The sequence below is a fragment of the Athene cunicularia genome, assembly GCF_003259725.1.
Source record: "Athene cunicularia isolate RWA chromosome 5 unlocalized genomic scaffold, athCun1 chr5_part2, whole genome shotgun sequence".
In the NCBI taxonomy this organism is placed as follows: domain Eukaryota; kingdom Metazoa; phylum Chordata; class Aves; order Strigiformes; family Strigidae; genus Athene; species Athene cunicularia.
Window position 1 is genome coordinate 4,368,320 of NW_020799102.1, and position 15,931 is coordinate 4,384,250.

The window sequence follows — 15,931 nt, forward strand, 5'->3', positions numbered from 1 at the left end:
ATAATTCCTGATATTCTACAGCACTTTTTGCCATATGCACTGGACTATCAAGAGACTTGTTGGAATACTAGTATTCCATATACTTACTTCTGTTCACAAGACCCCTCTCAAACTTGCCATGTTACAATAATCACTGTTTTTCAAATTATCATTCAACACTATCCTGTGGGTGGGTATATGGTGCTCCTATGCTGTAAAAAGGTTTTTGCTTAGGTAGAAGATATTGTCTCTTCTTTGAGGTAAGTTATTAGACGTCTGGGCTAAACCCATGGCCTTATTAAAATTAGCATTAAAAGAGTATTGGATTTAAAGTGAGTGAATTTCTAATCATCAAGCAGTAGTCATGAAACAATAGCCTTCTTCCTTTACCTTAGAGACAGGTTTTGCATCAACAGCAGATGTAGTTACTGCAGTGGACGTTTCACTGACCATGCTTGAAGGTCTTTGGTTTATTTGTTGCTTGGACATAGATGAATTCTGTCTAGAAAACAAACAAAAACAGATAATCTAAAGCACATCGTTTCAAACAGTCAGCTTTGCCTTTTTATATTTAAGATCCACAGTGAGCAAATGAATGACAGGCTAGCTAAGCATTTCCCATGCATCTGCAACATCCTTTGCATCACCCCTATTATTTTGATTTCAGGTATTTCTCAAATAGATGTTGCCAGTGACATCTGATGATTGGTACTTATCTGTGTATCAGGAGAAAGAAACCTGCCAAATTGTCTGCAAATCCAACAGAGAATCAAGATATAACAAAGAGCACTCAGAGAAGATAATGCAGAGAAACAAAATTGTGCCAAATTTAGAGGCTTGGCTGCAAACATGTGAAACGGCCAGTATTGGGGAGGCAAGGATAGGAGTCAGCACTGCAGTAACAGGCTTCTTACTTAAAATCAAAGTATGGCTAGCCTACTGTTAGATCTTTAACTAACTTAATGTTAAATCTTTGAACCTGCCAAAAATATGATTCATACTAAAACATGAATTATTAAGATACCCTTTAAGTAAAATAGTGCAATTCATTACAGATGCTGTTAGAAATAAAAAACTTCTGAGTCATACTAAGATTCAACAAATCTTCATAACCAGCTCAGATGCCGATACCTGGTTAAAGCATAGGTGAGATTAATACTACCATAAGAACCTGTTCAACAAGTAAGAATACAGTACAGCTGCACAGATGGAGAAATGAGAGGATAAACACGAGTGCAAAATCCCATGGAATCCCATATGCAGGTTGAGAAGAGAAGCCTCAGCAGCCAAGCACAAAAACAACTTATGAATTAAACCCACAGGTGGTCTTTTCAAAAAATCATTAACAACACAGTTTAGCAAATTGTATTTTAGGAACAAGTAGCAATACAGTCACATCAGAAAAAAAAACAAAACACATTATTAACAACCTGTGATTTTAATTTTCCCATCTCAATAATTCAAAGAAAAAAAAAAAAAAAAAAAAAAAAAAAAAGACACACAGGCCATTCCAAATGCTACTGTTGCTACCACTGAAATTCAATCCAATTCTGAATGTAACAGTAATTCTGAGGAGTTATCACTCATAAAAACAGAGAAGAATTTGTGACTGTAGTAGCACAACACAGGGTTTACTGAGGACAAGGTGTTTGCCACCATTGTTCTTCCTCAGTTACAACCTGAACAATTGCTTGTCCAAAAGCTTTTACAGCTGATTAGGTGTCAGGGAGAACACATTTTTCCATTTGTGACCACACAGTTTCAGTTAAGCTTGCAAGGAAGTAACACAACTTTGATCCCATTTCCTTTATGCCTGGCTTATCTAGCATAAAGCCCTTCTTTCTAGCTTTTATACACACATTCAGGTCCAAGATAGGAGATACAAGAACAAACTATAGCAAGTCCCTAAAATCCCTGGCCAACTTTTCATGCATGAGATCTTCATCAGATCAGCTTGAGTCAACTTGCCTTACCTCTTATGGACCAGGTATCCTACTTCAGCATTTAATCAGCTTTAGGAATATCCAGTTTCAGCAAAGAGCAGATTAAGACACTTCCCATATATAACACTGCCTGACTAAGCTATTTCTGTTGATTGATCAACCAGTTTTACTATCTGTATTTGACTCTGTTCTCACTTGTTCCCTTCCCACTCTATAAACTTTTAAAACAGGTAAAAAAATGTGCCTGCATTTTACTTGCCTTTTCCTAATATATACTTATAAAAAAGGTTCCATTTCTCTGCTCAAGGCAACTAAATTGAGAGTAGGTATTTTGATGAGAGAGGAACACTAAAAGGGATGTGAGAGTCTTCCACAGTGCTTCCTCAAAATGAATCTAAACTATTAGATGTAATTATCATCAAGAAGGCCACTAGAAACAAGTGGCAAAAGTATGAAAACAAAACATATCCAAGGAAAATGTTTGGCCTTAGAAGACACAAAACTTTTCTTTTTCCTTTGAGGTTTAGATTCTCTACAGCATCCATACCACAAACTACTGAGTTTTATACTCTAGGACACTACAGTCACACACTATTGTCCAGATACTCACTGGGGTGAGGAGGGATGAAAGAAGGTGGAGGGAAGAGGAAAGAGTACATAACATGCATGTTCAGAAAATCTGTAGGCTTTCTAGACTACAGATAATCTGATTAGATTCTGTTTCTTTATTTTCTAGAGTAGCTATTTCATAGAGAGCTCACTTTCTCAGGGAAGACAAACATGAAAAATAAAATTTAAGGTTCAACAAACGGGAATTAATTTTTTCAATAAAAACATTAATATGAAAAAAAAAAAAACAAACAGAGGAATGTTTTTTAATCTAGAAACTCAGTTTGGACACATTTTCACTATTCCATAAAATGCTGTTTCACAGTATCTTAAACATACTGCTGTTTTTATTTTATTTTGAACAACTACAGAGGAAGATAAGCTTTTAACAAGACCATTACTATCAGAAAATCATAATGCAATACAGAATGATAAGTGCATAATTTCTAAGCGTTTATTATGTGGCCATTTAGCAATTTCTCTTCCACTTGCTACTGAGTGATCACTGACAATAAATCAAGTTTCCTTTTCTGGTAGTACCAAGATAAATCATGAACTTCAAATTCACAAGGAGAAAAATGTTTTTTTTAAAAATGTGAGGTCTTTGCCACGTGGAAGAACTCAAATAGCCAGCAAAAGAGACAGTAAATCCATCAAAAGAGAATATACATTATTATTCTACTAAAAAGAAAAAATATATCTTTGGCAGCAAACACTGGTGATCCAAACTTTCTGTACCTGAGATGTAACAGAAAACACCAAACAATACTGAAAATTAAAGTATTTGTATATAGTATTTCAAGGATACAGTATTTTGCATGAAATCAGAACATAATGAAACTCAAGTATTCAAGTCTCTTAATAGCTAATTAATATTCTCGTTCTCTTTCTAAAAGCAAGTAAATATGCAGAATTACCTGAAACATCCCAGCATGTTAATGGAGTTAACGCTGTCCTAATAGTATCTGCAGATTCATCTTTAAAAATAAGTGACTACAGCATTAACTCTGTGCATTCAGAAACATTAGTTCAAAATCACTATTACCAAAGATGGTTGATAATATCTGTTATCCAATATATCCCCTTTCGTCTTCACAGTGACCTTTTTTGTCTTTTTTCAGGATAGCTTTCTTACTGCACCTCCTAGGCATGTGCATACAACACAGAGAATCACAGTATGTACGTTCAGAGCTCCAGTCCCTTGTAAATCTTTTTAAAATACTTGCAAGCAACCCTCTATATAGTATCTCCTCTCAAGCAGCTCCCTACTCTACTTAAACAGTGCTACTATGTCTACAGAAATCACATTTACCAGCTAAAAGAATTACACTGGCAATATTCACTTCATTAAAAAAAAAAAAAGAAAGAAAGAAAAACCCTCCAAAAACACCAGTAGCCCATACTGAAAATGCAATACTCAGGAGAGAACACATTTCCTTTCCCTAAAGAATCATATAGATTAGCTGACTTAGAAGATCCACATTCATACGGGCAACTTAGAAAGTTTATATTGTTGAAACAAAATATGATGTAATAACAACATATCAATTTCGTTTTAATACTAATAAATCTCCTATTCAGCTAGTCCTATTCAACTAGATTTAAAAAAAAAAAAAAAAGGAATCAACTGGCCTAGTATTTCTCTATATGTAAACATAGCAGATATTTATTTTGAGGTTGTTTGGGTTTTCTTTTTTCTCTCCACCTGAGATTTTTGCTGCTATAGTAACCAAATGCAATAGGCAAAATGAGATGGCTCTTTCCCCAGAGGTGATACACAGGCTTTATCAGTTGCATAAAAACCAGGCAGACAAGGATAACATTAATCAGATTAAGCACAATTTTTTTTTTCTATATTTCTACATTTATGTTCAAGCCTTACCTTTTTTAACTTTAAAGTACTATGGTGTCATTTGAAAACATACCACTATAACAAATATATTGTAAAGCTTTTAATACACAACTATTAGTGTTTGGCAACAGATGCAATTAGATACATGTCTGTAAGGGCCTGCTTCTTCCTTTCTGTATACAATTATTCAAAGAACTTTTATTTAAAGAAAGATAAGAGTAAAGAAATGTAAACATTATGTACATCTACCAACTAACTATCACAAATTTTTCAGAGAAATGTGTATATAATGATGTAGTTAAATGAGATCTAACACCTGTCTGGCAGCATTTTCATTAATACTCATTTTTCCATTGGCTGTTTAGGAAGGGTCCTTTTGTGGATTAAGGGTTCATTAAAAACATGAAAGAAAAGCACATAAATCAAGAGACAGTTGTGAACTGTGAAACTGAGAGAGGCTACCAGAGGGACTTCCCATACAGCCAAGGTGCTCAAATTATTTAGAGGTGATCCTGAAAACTGCGAGGTGACCAAATCAATAGAGAACAAAAATTATTCTGAACAAAAATGGAAATTCTGACAGGAACAGATAGAAAAATAATCTTCGGATATAAGTAACCATGTGATAAAATGCCAAACTGAATTCAGTGTCAATAACAGAAAACTAATTCAAAGGAGGAATAAATTAAAAACATCTCTGCAGCTTTTATTGCTCAAAACAACATTGGCAATCTGAGGAAAGGATGTTTTTAAATCTTAGCACAAGTAGCAGTAGTCAAATTTTGTTAAGAATTATTAGGAAAGAAATAGAGAAGAAAAAGTACAATTAAATTATTATAAAAACCAATGAGCTCATACAATGAGTACTGCATTCATGTACAGTCAAACCCTCCATCAGAAAGAAGACAAATCTAAAAGTGTCATACAGAAAATCTAGCTGTCAAGCAGGTCTGTGAAAGGTACAGAACACATGTCCTACACACTAAGTGACCAAAGCTGCTAAGCTTGGAAAAACAGCACCAGAGGGGAGAATTTGACAGTGGTCTCAGCTAAGAATGGGTCAGGAAATACGGAATTATTAATCACTATTTCTAAAAGAAAAAAAAAAAATCTAAATAAGAACACATTTAGGAAGAAGGAATAACATAAGGATCAAAAGATAATGTAACTGAGAAGTTATGGGTTCCAGGCACTGCCCTTTGTTTTTATCCTTCAGTTACTATGGAGCTGAGGAAATCAAATTTTGCCTTAAAAAGCAAAATTGATGTGATACTGTTTAAAAGACCAGTGAAATACAGACTCAGCCTACTACTGACAGTATCCAGTTCTCATTTGATCAAGTGAGGCAAGGGTGTTTGGTTCACAACTGACTCATAATCAAGCTAGGATTACATCATTTATTGACGTCATTTTCCAAAACTTCTTTTCAAATCTTCTTGCCAGAACATTGCTTCCTCGATGAGAAATGGCCAGAACAGTCCATACACTCAGCATTACTGTAAATTACTTTTCTGATATTAAATGGGTCCTTTTAATAGATATGTTTGTTGCAGTCCGAACAAGTTTGTGCTTATGTCTCCCCACTAGCTCCCAAGTCAACGTCTAGTGACAATTCCTGGCTTTGGCCCTAATCTTAAATTTAAATCAACCCATAAGTAACAAATCAAGTCACAACAGCACTGAAGAATAAATTGCATTTTATGAAACCCTAAGAGTGCTACTACTTCAGACAAGATTCTTTAGCTCTAGAGAAAAGGACTCTTGGTCAAAAGGATCCCATGACGTAAAGTTTCCACAGACCATGCAAATCCAGAGACTATCTTTCCAACTGCATCCTGTTTGTGAAAGTCATTTCATCATAAGAGACGATCAACAACACTGATTACAAACTAATACACTATCAACAACACTGACTCCATACAAATCCCTGATGCCCAAGGGAAAAGAACTGAAAACACTGCACAGTCCCATCACAGCTCCTAGGACTAAAGACAGGGAGCTGCTAACAGCTCCTTTGATTTCAGCAGAGATATCCACATCTGTCAACAGCATCATTTGACAGGAACTCACATATGACTGTGATGAACAGCATCTGTGTAAAACCCACACTGTCACACAGAAGTGGTACAAAACTAAGGAAACCAGAGCATCCTGCACACTTGCAAATTACGTCTTTAAATCCACTGTAACTGATATATTACAACCAACTAAATTTAAAAACACTCTGTATGTACTTCAGGCCAATAATAAAGCTTAGAAAAATATTCTTGCAAAGACTGTTTCCTAAGTAGTCACTACATATACTCCTCTCTATAAACCTCCAGCCATTCCCTCTTCTTTTAGAATAAAAACCACCTTTCTCTATGAATTCTACTACATTGTAATATCTTCTTCCTGCTTTTGATACCATTTCAGTGTAATTGAAGTCTAGAGATGACAAGTTATGCCTGTTCATCTGATTGCCCTCCAGATAAACACCTCTATTTCTCTTCCCAAAAAGTTTCTAACATACACAAAAGATCACTAAAAACACGTGCCACCGACAAGTTGTTATTTCAGTTCTGCTTTTAATATTTTATCTGCTACCATGATTACAAAACCAGTAACAGCCCAGGGGAGTGTGACTAACCCAGGGAGGCACCCCAAGGAGTTTTATCCAAACACCTATTTTCCTTTACACATGTATAATTTTTTTTTACATTAAATTAGATTGAACCTTTACAACAGATTAAGTAAAAATCAAGTAATGGATGGAAGTTGGAGCACAGAGGCACAGCATCCTGTCCATACTATCGTTGAGATTTGCCCCATTGCAAGATACCTGTTCTCCTCACTAAATGACTTGGAGCAGCTTGATGCATACCTGTGAGGAGGCAAACCCCTCACAAGCAGAAGCCACCTGCGTACCACATAACACCTGGGTGACCTCCAGCTCAGCAGCTATCCCGCAGTCTTTGTAGTCATCTCAAGCCTCTCCCACACACTGCAAAATATGTTCAACGTTCTGGTCCTCAGCAGGGGTCTTAATATAGCCCTGGGGCTTGGGGGCGGGCAGCTGTTTAGTTGCATTTTTGTTGGGGTTTATTTGCTATTGTTTTTGGTTGGTTGGTTGGTTTTTAAACCATTTGAGAAGCACTTCTCAGGGTTGTACCAGAAGCTCTGATCAGAGGGCTGTACGTACAGTCATGGCCTCCTTCTCCCTCCCTCCCTCTCCAAGTCCACAGTAGAAGGCATTGCCAGAAAAGCCCTCACATGGTCCTTCTCTGGGCCTCATTTTTCTTAATGCGACACTGATTTAAATTAAATGCAAAGCAAACTAAATGTCACATAACTTGAAACAAAGTGTTCAGAATCATGCAGACAGCCACACAAACCACCACATCCCGGCCACTGCAGCACGATGCCCAGCCTTTGTGAGGCACAAAGGCCTAAAGGCTGCTTAATTATTGTCGGAAGGCTAGGCTGGAAAAGGAAAAGCTATCTGGTGGTGTCCCATCCCTCTTGCCCTTTGGAGTGGTTCTAAGCGTGATGTAGAACATTCTCCTAGACTGTCTAGGGAAGATATCCAGTCATCCTATTACAGAAGGGATTCCAGGACCAATCTAGCATCCAGCAAGGATGACAGGAGTAGTTAAACCCTAAAATGAAACAGTAGTGACACAAACATGCCCAGACACACCAGTCTGAACACACCAACACACCTTTTTTTTTTTTTTACATCAGACAATCAACACAAAATACTCTGGAAACTAATATGTATGATTTTATTTCTCTAGAACAAATTGAAGAATGACTAATCAAAACGAATTTTAATAAGTACCAGCTCAAGACAGGGAATGTAGAAAATTTAAAATGTAAGAAAACCAAGGAATTACAATGGAAACTAGTAATATTTTCTGTCTTTCAACTTCAGTACAAACCTTCCAGTTTGCTCTAAAGACATTTTACATTTATGTTCTGTATATCTGATAGTTATGCAAGGCTAAAGAATCATTGTGTACGTATGCTATTTATATTGTCTCGTCTTTTTGTTTATTTTGGAGGGGTTTGGTTGATTGGGTGTTTTTGAAGATTTGGTAATGATTTTCTCTCAAGCCCTAACATGGAACAGTGCTAGAATCACAAACATACTATCACTACGAGAATTAAATTTTGAAGCATAAACCATTTCTATGACATTTTTGCTACAATACCAGAACTGTCAAACTACTAAACTGCTGTAGGTAAATGTGTTACTGTTTTAGATTTCTTGACATGGGTATAAAACTACTTACTCTTCTCGCAAAATAAATTCAATATTTTCTGGAGAAACCTGTCCTGTCACAGGATGTCTAAATGACGTGGTCTGCTGATTATGGCTGAAAAGAAAAAAAAAGAAAAAAGAAAAAAAGAAATTAATATTGCTAAACTCAGTAAAATATATCTACGATCTCTAAAAGGCATGTGTTTATATTGATGCTTTGCTGCTGCTACTCCAGAAGTTTAACATATTTCTGAGGTACTTCTCAAGCCAGAAATGTTTTCAGTTCCTTCCTGCATTCTTGTTGACTTTGCCAATGGCACACTCTACCATTTAATCATTAAGCGGGTTAATGTCTTAAACTAGCTGCAATTCTTAGCTAGGGAGACACTTGAATTTATGATTATTTACACCTGACAGTTACCAGATTATTTAAACATAACATAGAATTTATGCAACATAAATTACTGATTTGTATGTCTAAATTTCACAGAACACAACCAGTAAAATAATTTAAAATGTTGCTGGACAACATTTTACATAATTTTTAACATTTAGGGAGATCAGAGAGAGATTTTGTGGAAGCCATTTGTTGCATGCTCTTTTTTTTCTCTGATATGGTATTTCTTCAATGATTTTTCTTTTCACCTCCATGCAGAGGATCATATATAACCTTAGTTGTCCAGTTGCATGGCCTATATAAAATAACATAATTTAGTATTTCATTTGAGTGGAATTAAAATTGGGGTTGTCTATTAACTTTCTCCTCAGAGTACTATCTAATATTTTGCTACCCACTGTGAAATACTGTTACCCATTAAAGACAATTATTTTATCTATGTAACTGTACTCATATAATGCAAAAATATGACATGAAGAAAGTTTATTTCAAGATAAACTTCCCTCCTCTCCAAAGTCTATAATTTCAATTAATTGTATAGAAAATGCAAGACAATTTCTATGAAGTCTCATATTTACTAAGCCCTATCCAAAGAAACAATCTATAAAAATCACAAAATTTAAAGAAATAAGAAATTGAAGATTTAACTTCAGAATTAGAAAGACCATGGCTGACATGCTATTAGGGAGCCTGAGAATTCAAGAGAGTAATAAACCAAGAGCTCACTTATTTAAGGTTCTGGGTTTAGTTAACAATATTTAGGTAAAGAACATCCAAAACTAGAATTCCCATCAAATGCAGCAAGATATTAACACACTGTGAGTATATTCAGAAAATAAAATCATAAGGCCATTAAATGAATTACAGGTCATAGAGCCAAAAAACAAACAATATTTTTTGTTTGTTTTAAAAAAGATTTAGGCTTTTTCCTCCATAATGCCCAGCAATTTCAGGTCTTACAGATTGGACCCAATTGTCTGGCATAGCAGGATGTCCCTCCTGAAACAGAGTAAGGCATAAAGAAACATTTTTGAGTTTCAAATTAATGAAATTCCAAAAAGAGAACACTCTTTCTGCAGAGGGCAACTAAAAATCTGACAGCTCATGCAACCATAACATTCAAATGTAAATACTCAGGACATGCCTTGATTTAAAAAAACAAATCAAACAAATAAAACCCACCACCAAAACAAAAAAAACAACACCCACCCACCCCCAACCAAACCCCCAAATTGCTCACGCTAAATCCCACTTGGACTGTGAACAGCAGAGGATGTTTTCTGTGTTATAAACTTTTCACCCCTTCTCCAATATGCCCGGCTACATAAAGTCATACCTAAGGGACTAATACAATGATCATTTTCAACGATGAACTGAAAGCAGTGACAACTTATGTTACACCAAAAGGACTTTTTCCAGCTTCACCTATTATAAAAATTCTAGGCCTACAGCCATTAACATCAGCGAACAACATATTAGGCCATCAGGAACCCCACGGCACCAGTGACAGCATTCACTCCCTAGACCGGTGAGAACTGACCTCTGCTACAGGGGTGGGTTAATGAAGCACCTTTGCAGTTTCTACCTCTGCCGTTTTCCTATGAAATCAGAGATCAGAAGAAAGCATTTCCCAGTAAGCCTGCAGTGCTCACATCTACAAAGCAACCATGACCTTTTTCTCGCAACAGACTGAGGAGTACTGTTTTCTGAAGAAGCACTTTTATGTGAGTTTATATGCTAATTTTGGGTATACACCTAAAGAAAGGAATAGGAACTTGCAGATGTTTCTAAAGAAAATAATAAAGAAATTGTTAACAGTAACAATTGACATCCACATTTGTCACACAGTCCAGTTTTAAACTAAAAGCCTTTCCTTCCAAATGAGGACTGAAGCAGCCTGTTTAACCTTTGATACTTGGACTAGGATTACTAACCAAAATGCAAATACATTGTTAGCTTTAAAAATGAAAGTACTTTGTCTGCTATGTTATCCAGGGGCAGACAAACTGTCAACAAGCTCTCATCTGCAGGCTTCTAGTCATTAATAACTCACCCTACAATTAAGACTAAGAAAAAGGACTGTATTCCAGAAGTGCCCTAGGGTTATTTAGGAAATGAAGTCACCCATTATCCATACTGGCACTTTTACAAATGCTTTATTATTTCCCATGAAATAAATTCACTAGGCCTTCAGAAGATTAATTAGTCCTCTTGCTGTAATTAAAGAGCAAGTCTCTTACTAATAGACTCAATATTATTTGCTAATAATAAAAGTTTCATACAGAAAGTAAACACTTCAACTTAAATATCTAAGCAATTCCACTTAAGTTTTGCACTTTGAATAGTAAAAGCACAGAAACGAAAGGACAGCTCTGTTACTACATAAAATGCAGGTGGTAATTTAACAGACAAGGAGAAGGCATACTAAACCAAAACTTTCCACAAATTTGCAGCTTCAATACTTAGGACTTGACTAGGAAGAGAGAAATTAAACCACTGCCACTATCAATTAGTTTTGCAGAAGACAGTGGTTTGTTTGAATTTGAAAAGTGAGAGTTTAAGTGTTTTGCCTCATAGGACTCATTAAGAATACGCAATACTATTCAAAACAACGTAGACAACAGATGGCTAATGCCTTGTAACAAGGATTAGATAGCAGGGAGATTTTTGTCCACAATGAGAGCAGTCAAACATTGGAAGAGGTTGCCTAGCAAGGCTGTGGAATCTCCATCCTTGGAAACCTCCGAAACATGGCCAGATAAGGCCCTGAGCGAATCGAACTTTGTAAGTGGTTCCAGCTTTGAAGCTGGGCTGGTCTGAACAGGAGGGGCTGGATCTGATGGGGTCCAGAGGTTCTTCCCATCCTAAATTAATCTGTTCTGTCATTCTCTGCTGCTCCCTCAATCCTTCTCAGCAAATATAATTTCATTCTTACAGTACCTTTGAAGCTTTCTTGGTATTTAAACAGGTGTATTCCAAGAATATTACCAGTGACCTTGTTTTGATTAGAACGAGAGAAATTTTAACATTACATTTTCAGATTTATATCATGAATTTGTTGTTGTTGTTTTCATGTCCTTTAAACATCTGCTTAATAGTAATACCTGTTTACACAACAATGATAACAATGTCTCCAGTAACAGTGATCTAGTAAAGTTGTTGCAGTAAAAGTTCTCCTTCCTTCCCAGGCACAGACTAAGAAAAGACATGGTACAGTTTTTCTCCAGACACATCAGCTAACCAAGCATGCCGGTAGTTAATCACCTGTATTTCCTCCAAATAGCAACTGCTGAATGTGTTTCTATTGTCCAGAGAGCTACCGTGTGTAACAGGCACAATAAATGAGCCTTAATAAAAGGGCACAATATGCTGCTCCACTCCTCATGCCCCTTTTATTCTTTTTTTCACTAGAAGACTTAATACCCCCTACAAAACAGAAGACATTTATGTTTCACCATGTGAATTCTGAACACCATGTAACTTTTGCTAGTACAACACCACACATTTGAAATGCCTAACTAACTTTTCTAGTAGCATTACAAATTTTCTGTGATAAATCACAGCATTTTCCTAGAAATGACCTTTTCATTTTAACAGATTTTTATTATTCTGATTTTGCATAATTACTAATCAACAGAACCACCAAACCAAACCAAGTATGAAAATATGAAAAATCCACACAAAAGTTACATTCATTAGCACCTACCACTACCATCATTATTAAATTACACTATAAAGTGCTAAAAGTAATCCTGAATTTCAAAGTTAGAAAACATGTTTTCCAAGGCTTGCTGTTGGTTTGCAATAGGTCAGACTCAGACTCCTTGTGTTCGAACACCAGGATCTTTGCAATCAGACACTGCAACAGAAATTCTAGCATTTCACAGCATGCCCACCCAACATGTACAAATGTAAGAACTGACAGTCACCCACTGTCTTAAGACCGATGTACTGTAGCAGTTTAGAAAGGCTCAAGACCTGCAAGATGTAAACAATGTTAACATGTCAGGCTAACAAAAGCCACATGTGAAAGCACACTGCTTGAGCATGTAATGTAACTTCCAAGCTGGCCCTGGGCTCAGGGGTGGAACCAGATAACCTTACAAACTAGATGTTGTTTATGATCCTACCGGGTGGGTGGGAGTGCAGACAGAGACCTATATCCTTTCGTAACATCTTACTGCGCACCATCAAAATGCCACCTAAAGCATTTCTCAGGTAACTGACTAAGCAAGTCTGCAAATTTAAAATTGCCTATCATTTGTTTGCACTAACCTAACCTATAGCATGATGAAATTTAACTGATCTAAACACAAGAAAGCCACAGAATTACAATCCAGTCTCCAATCCTATAATATAATTGACACAGGCAGGCATTTTTGCCTTCACGGATCCTTTTGCAGAACTCATAATTTACATTACTTCACCTATTTTATTTTTTTTTTCCCTTTCAGTTCATTTTGTATTCGAATCAAAGCCAAATTTTAATAATTAACTTTTGGACATGACTGATGCTGATGACCTTTCATTTGAAGTCAAGCAAATTTATGGATTGCCTCTAGAGTAATTTAAATGCCCAAGCAGATGAACCTTGAAATGTGTGAATCAACTACTGATTGGGTCTACATCACATTACCAACAAATTTATTGCAAGAAAAATTTGTGTTGTCATTGGACAGACTGTCCTATAAATTATTACAAGACATTTTTACAGTATTTATCTTCCATGTGGGCTGATTCCTTTACACTTATCTTCAAGACTAGGTAAGCATGAACATCTTTATGCTGAACACCCCAAATGGCAATGATCATTACGGGTGAGCACCCACACTTCTATGGGAGTAACTGGTTTGGGTGCAGCCAACAGAAGAACTCATGCAGTAAAGAACTGCTGTTCAGCCAGTGAGCTGTTACTGTGTGAACAGGAGAAAGTGCTTGTATCTAACCTGGCAAACAGCCAAGCATAGTTTGCTTTATTTCACAACATATTTCTGAAACACATCAGTAGCTTCAGAAGAGTTTCAGCATTGCCTTCTGAGTATTTTTGAGATGTTAGCCTTTAGAATTGGTTAGAAAGAGTATCAATGAATAGCCCAAGAAAATCAGTACCAAAGTTCTGCAAATAATATTATTAGAAGAAAATGCAGTTTAATACAGCCATAATTTGAAAGAATTAGGAACAATAACAACTAATTGTAATACACAAGCAATAGCACCCACTACAAGTGGGACACACACATCTTTCCAAGATACTCAACATTATTCACATTAAAATAGTAGAGTGTCTCCTCAGAATAGCAGCAAAATCATTGCTTCACTGTAATCACTGTCCTGGAGACTTTCGTAAAATCAAAATTTCACCCCCTCATATGGTTTCATTAGCATCTTAACCTATGAATTACTGCGTAAGAATCACAAAGTGATCCTCTTAAATCTCACATCCTCCTTAGACTATCACCCTGAGGATTCACAAGTGTTTAGTTATTTAGTCAGGACACAATTCAGTAACTACTGAGCAGCTATATCCGCAACTACAATCAGTTAGCACAAGCCTGTGCTTATAAAGACAGCTAAGGGGACAGCTGGCGTGACATCAGAGTGTATCACATTTCACTTTTCCTTGTAAAAGCTTGCAGACAAGAAAAGTTTGAAACTAACAGTAAACCGACAGTCATGCTCTCATAATGTGCTTCCTTCTACCTAGCTCACTATGATGAGGTTAAAAGGGAACTACAAGTTTATTTGGAACTGAGACAATTTTTCTTCTTCTTAATGAACTAACAGAGATAATTTATACTACCCAATAGTAATATCAGCAGGAAAGATTTTGTTGTTAATGAACATCCTTTTAAGAACAGATCTAATAAATCAATGGTAAGCTAACATGGAAAATCCTATAGAATCACTACAGATATTTTCAGTCATTAAAAGAACCAATAAAAGGATGAATATACTATTATCACAGATTTCCATGAGTAATACAGGTTGAAGTCATCTGCTGATTCACAAATACTTTTAATGCATATCATGAGACACCATCAGGTTTTTAACAACTCACAAAAACCACACTGAAGTAAATTGAAATTAAGGAAAAAAGCACATGTTAAAGTTTTGAAGACAAGGAAATCCTTAGAAGAGAGGACATTCCTGAAAAGTGAAATTTGATTCTATTTTCTTACTTTTGCAGTTTTATAAAAATTACAGTCCCTGCCTTCAAAATTGAAAATTTAATTAAAAATTCTCTGATCATAGCAAAATAAAATTAGAAAGGTAAAAGGCCACATTATTGTATCACGTCATCTTAATTCAGGCTTGAAACTCACTTAAGACACTTCCTTTCTTTCCCGCTATAGTATTTGAAGACAGCTAGATGATTCTCCATAAACCTCCAAAACAAGATGTAGTACCTTCAAAATTATCTATCTGAATTAATTTGGAACTTTGCTACCTAACAAAAACAATCTTGACTTTTAGTGACACTGAAATGTCACCCACCAACATCAAAATATGAACAGCAGAGTCGATTGATTGCACATTCCTTACAAATCACATGAACATCTAAGCCAAAATCTGAAAGTCTGAAATGCAAACAGGAGTGGTTAAATAGATGTATTAGTGATAAATTTTACATATACACATATACATGTATATCTGGGATATAAAATCACACAGTATGAAGAAAACTAAGTAGACCTGATGTAAACATATTACAGAAGCAGCTGCAGAATAGTTATACGTGTAATGGTGCCATAAACCATTCCTGCCACAAGAGAACAACATGTAGAGACTGACACATCACAATATTTATATATTCTGGATCTGATACACAAAATAAATTAATAAATTTATTCTCTAATAAAGAAAGTGGTGATATCACCAAGTAACATGATTAAAACACCCTGATAAAA

The 15,931-nt window shown here is 35.8% G+C and overlaps 1 protein-coding gene across 4 annotated transcripts in view; it reads right to left on the reverse strand.

Moving 5' to 3' along the window:
- The window catches only part of PLEKHA7 (pleckstrin homology domain containing A7), a 131,688-nt gene that overhangs the window by 59,650 nt on the left and 56,107 nt on the right, over nucleotides 1-15,931 (reverse strand). For all 4 annotated transcript variants that reach the window (XM_026850380.1, XM_026850384.1, XM_026850379.1 and 1 more), the window contains exons 2-3: nucleotides 8,658-8,741; nucleotides 370-481 (exon numbers count right to left, since the gene is read on the reverse strand). In XM_026850380.1, the coding sequence (XP_026706181.1) occupies nucleotides 370-481; nucleotides 8,658-8,741 (196 nt within the window). The remainder of the gene's footprint in view (nucleotides 1-369; nucleotides 482-8,657; nucleotides 8,742-15,931) is intronic.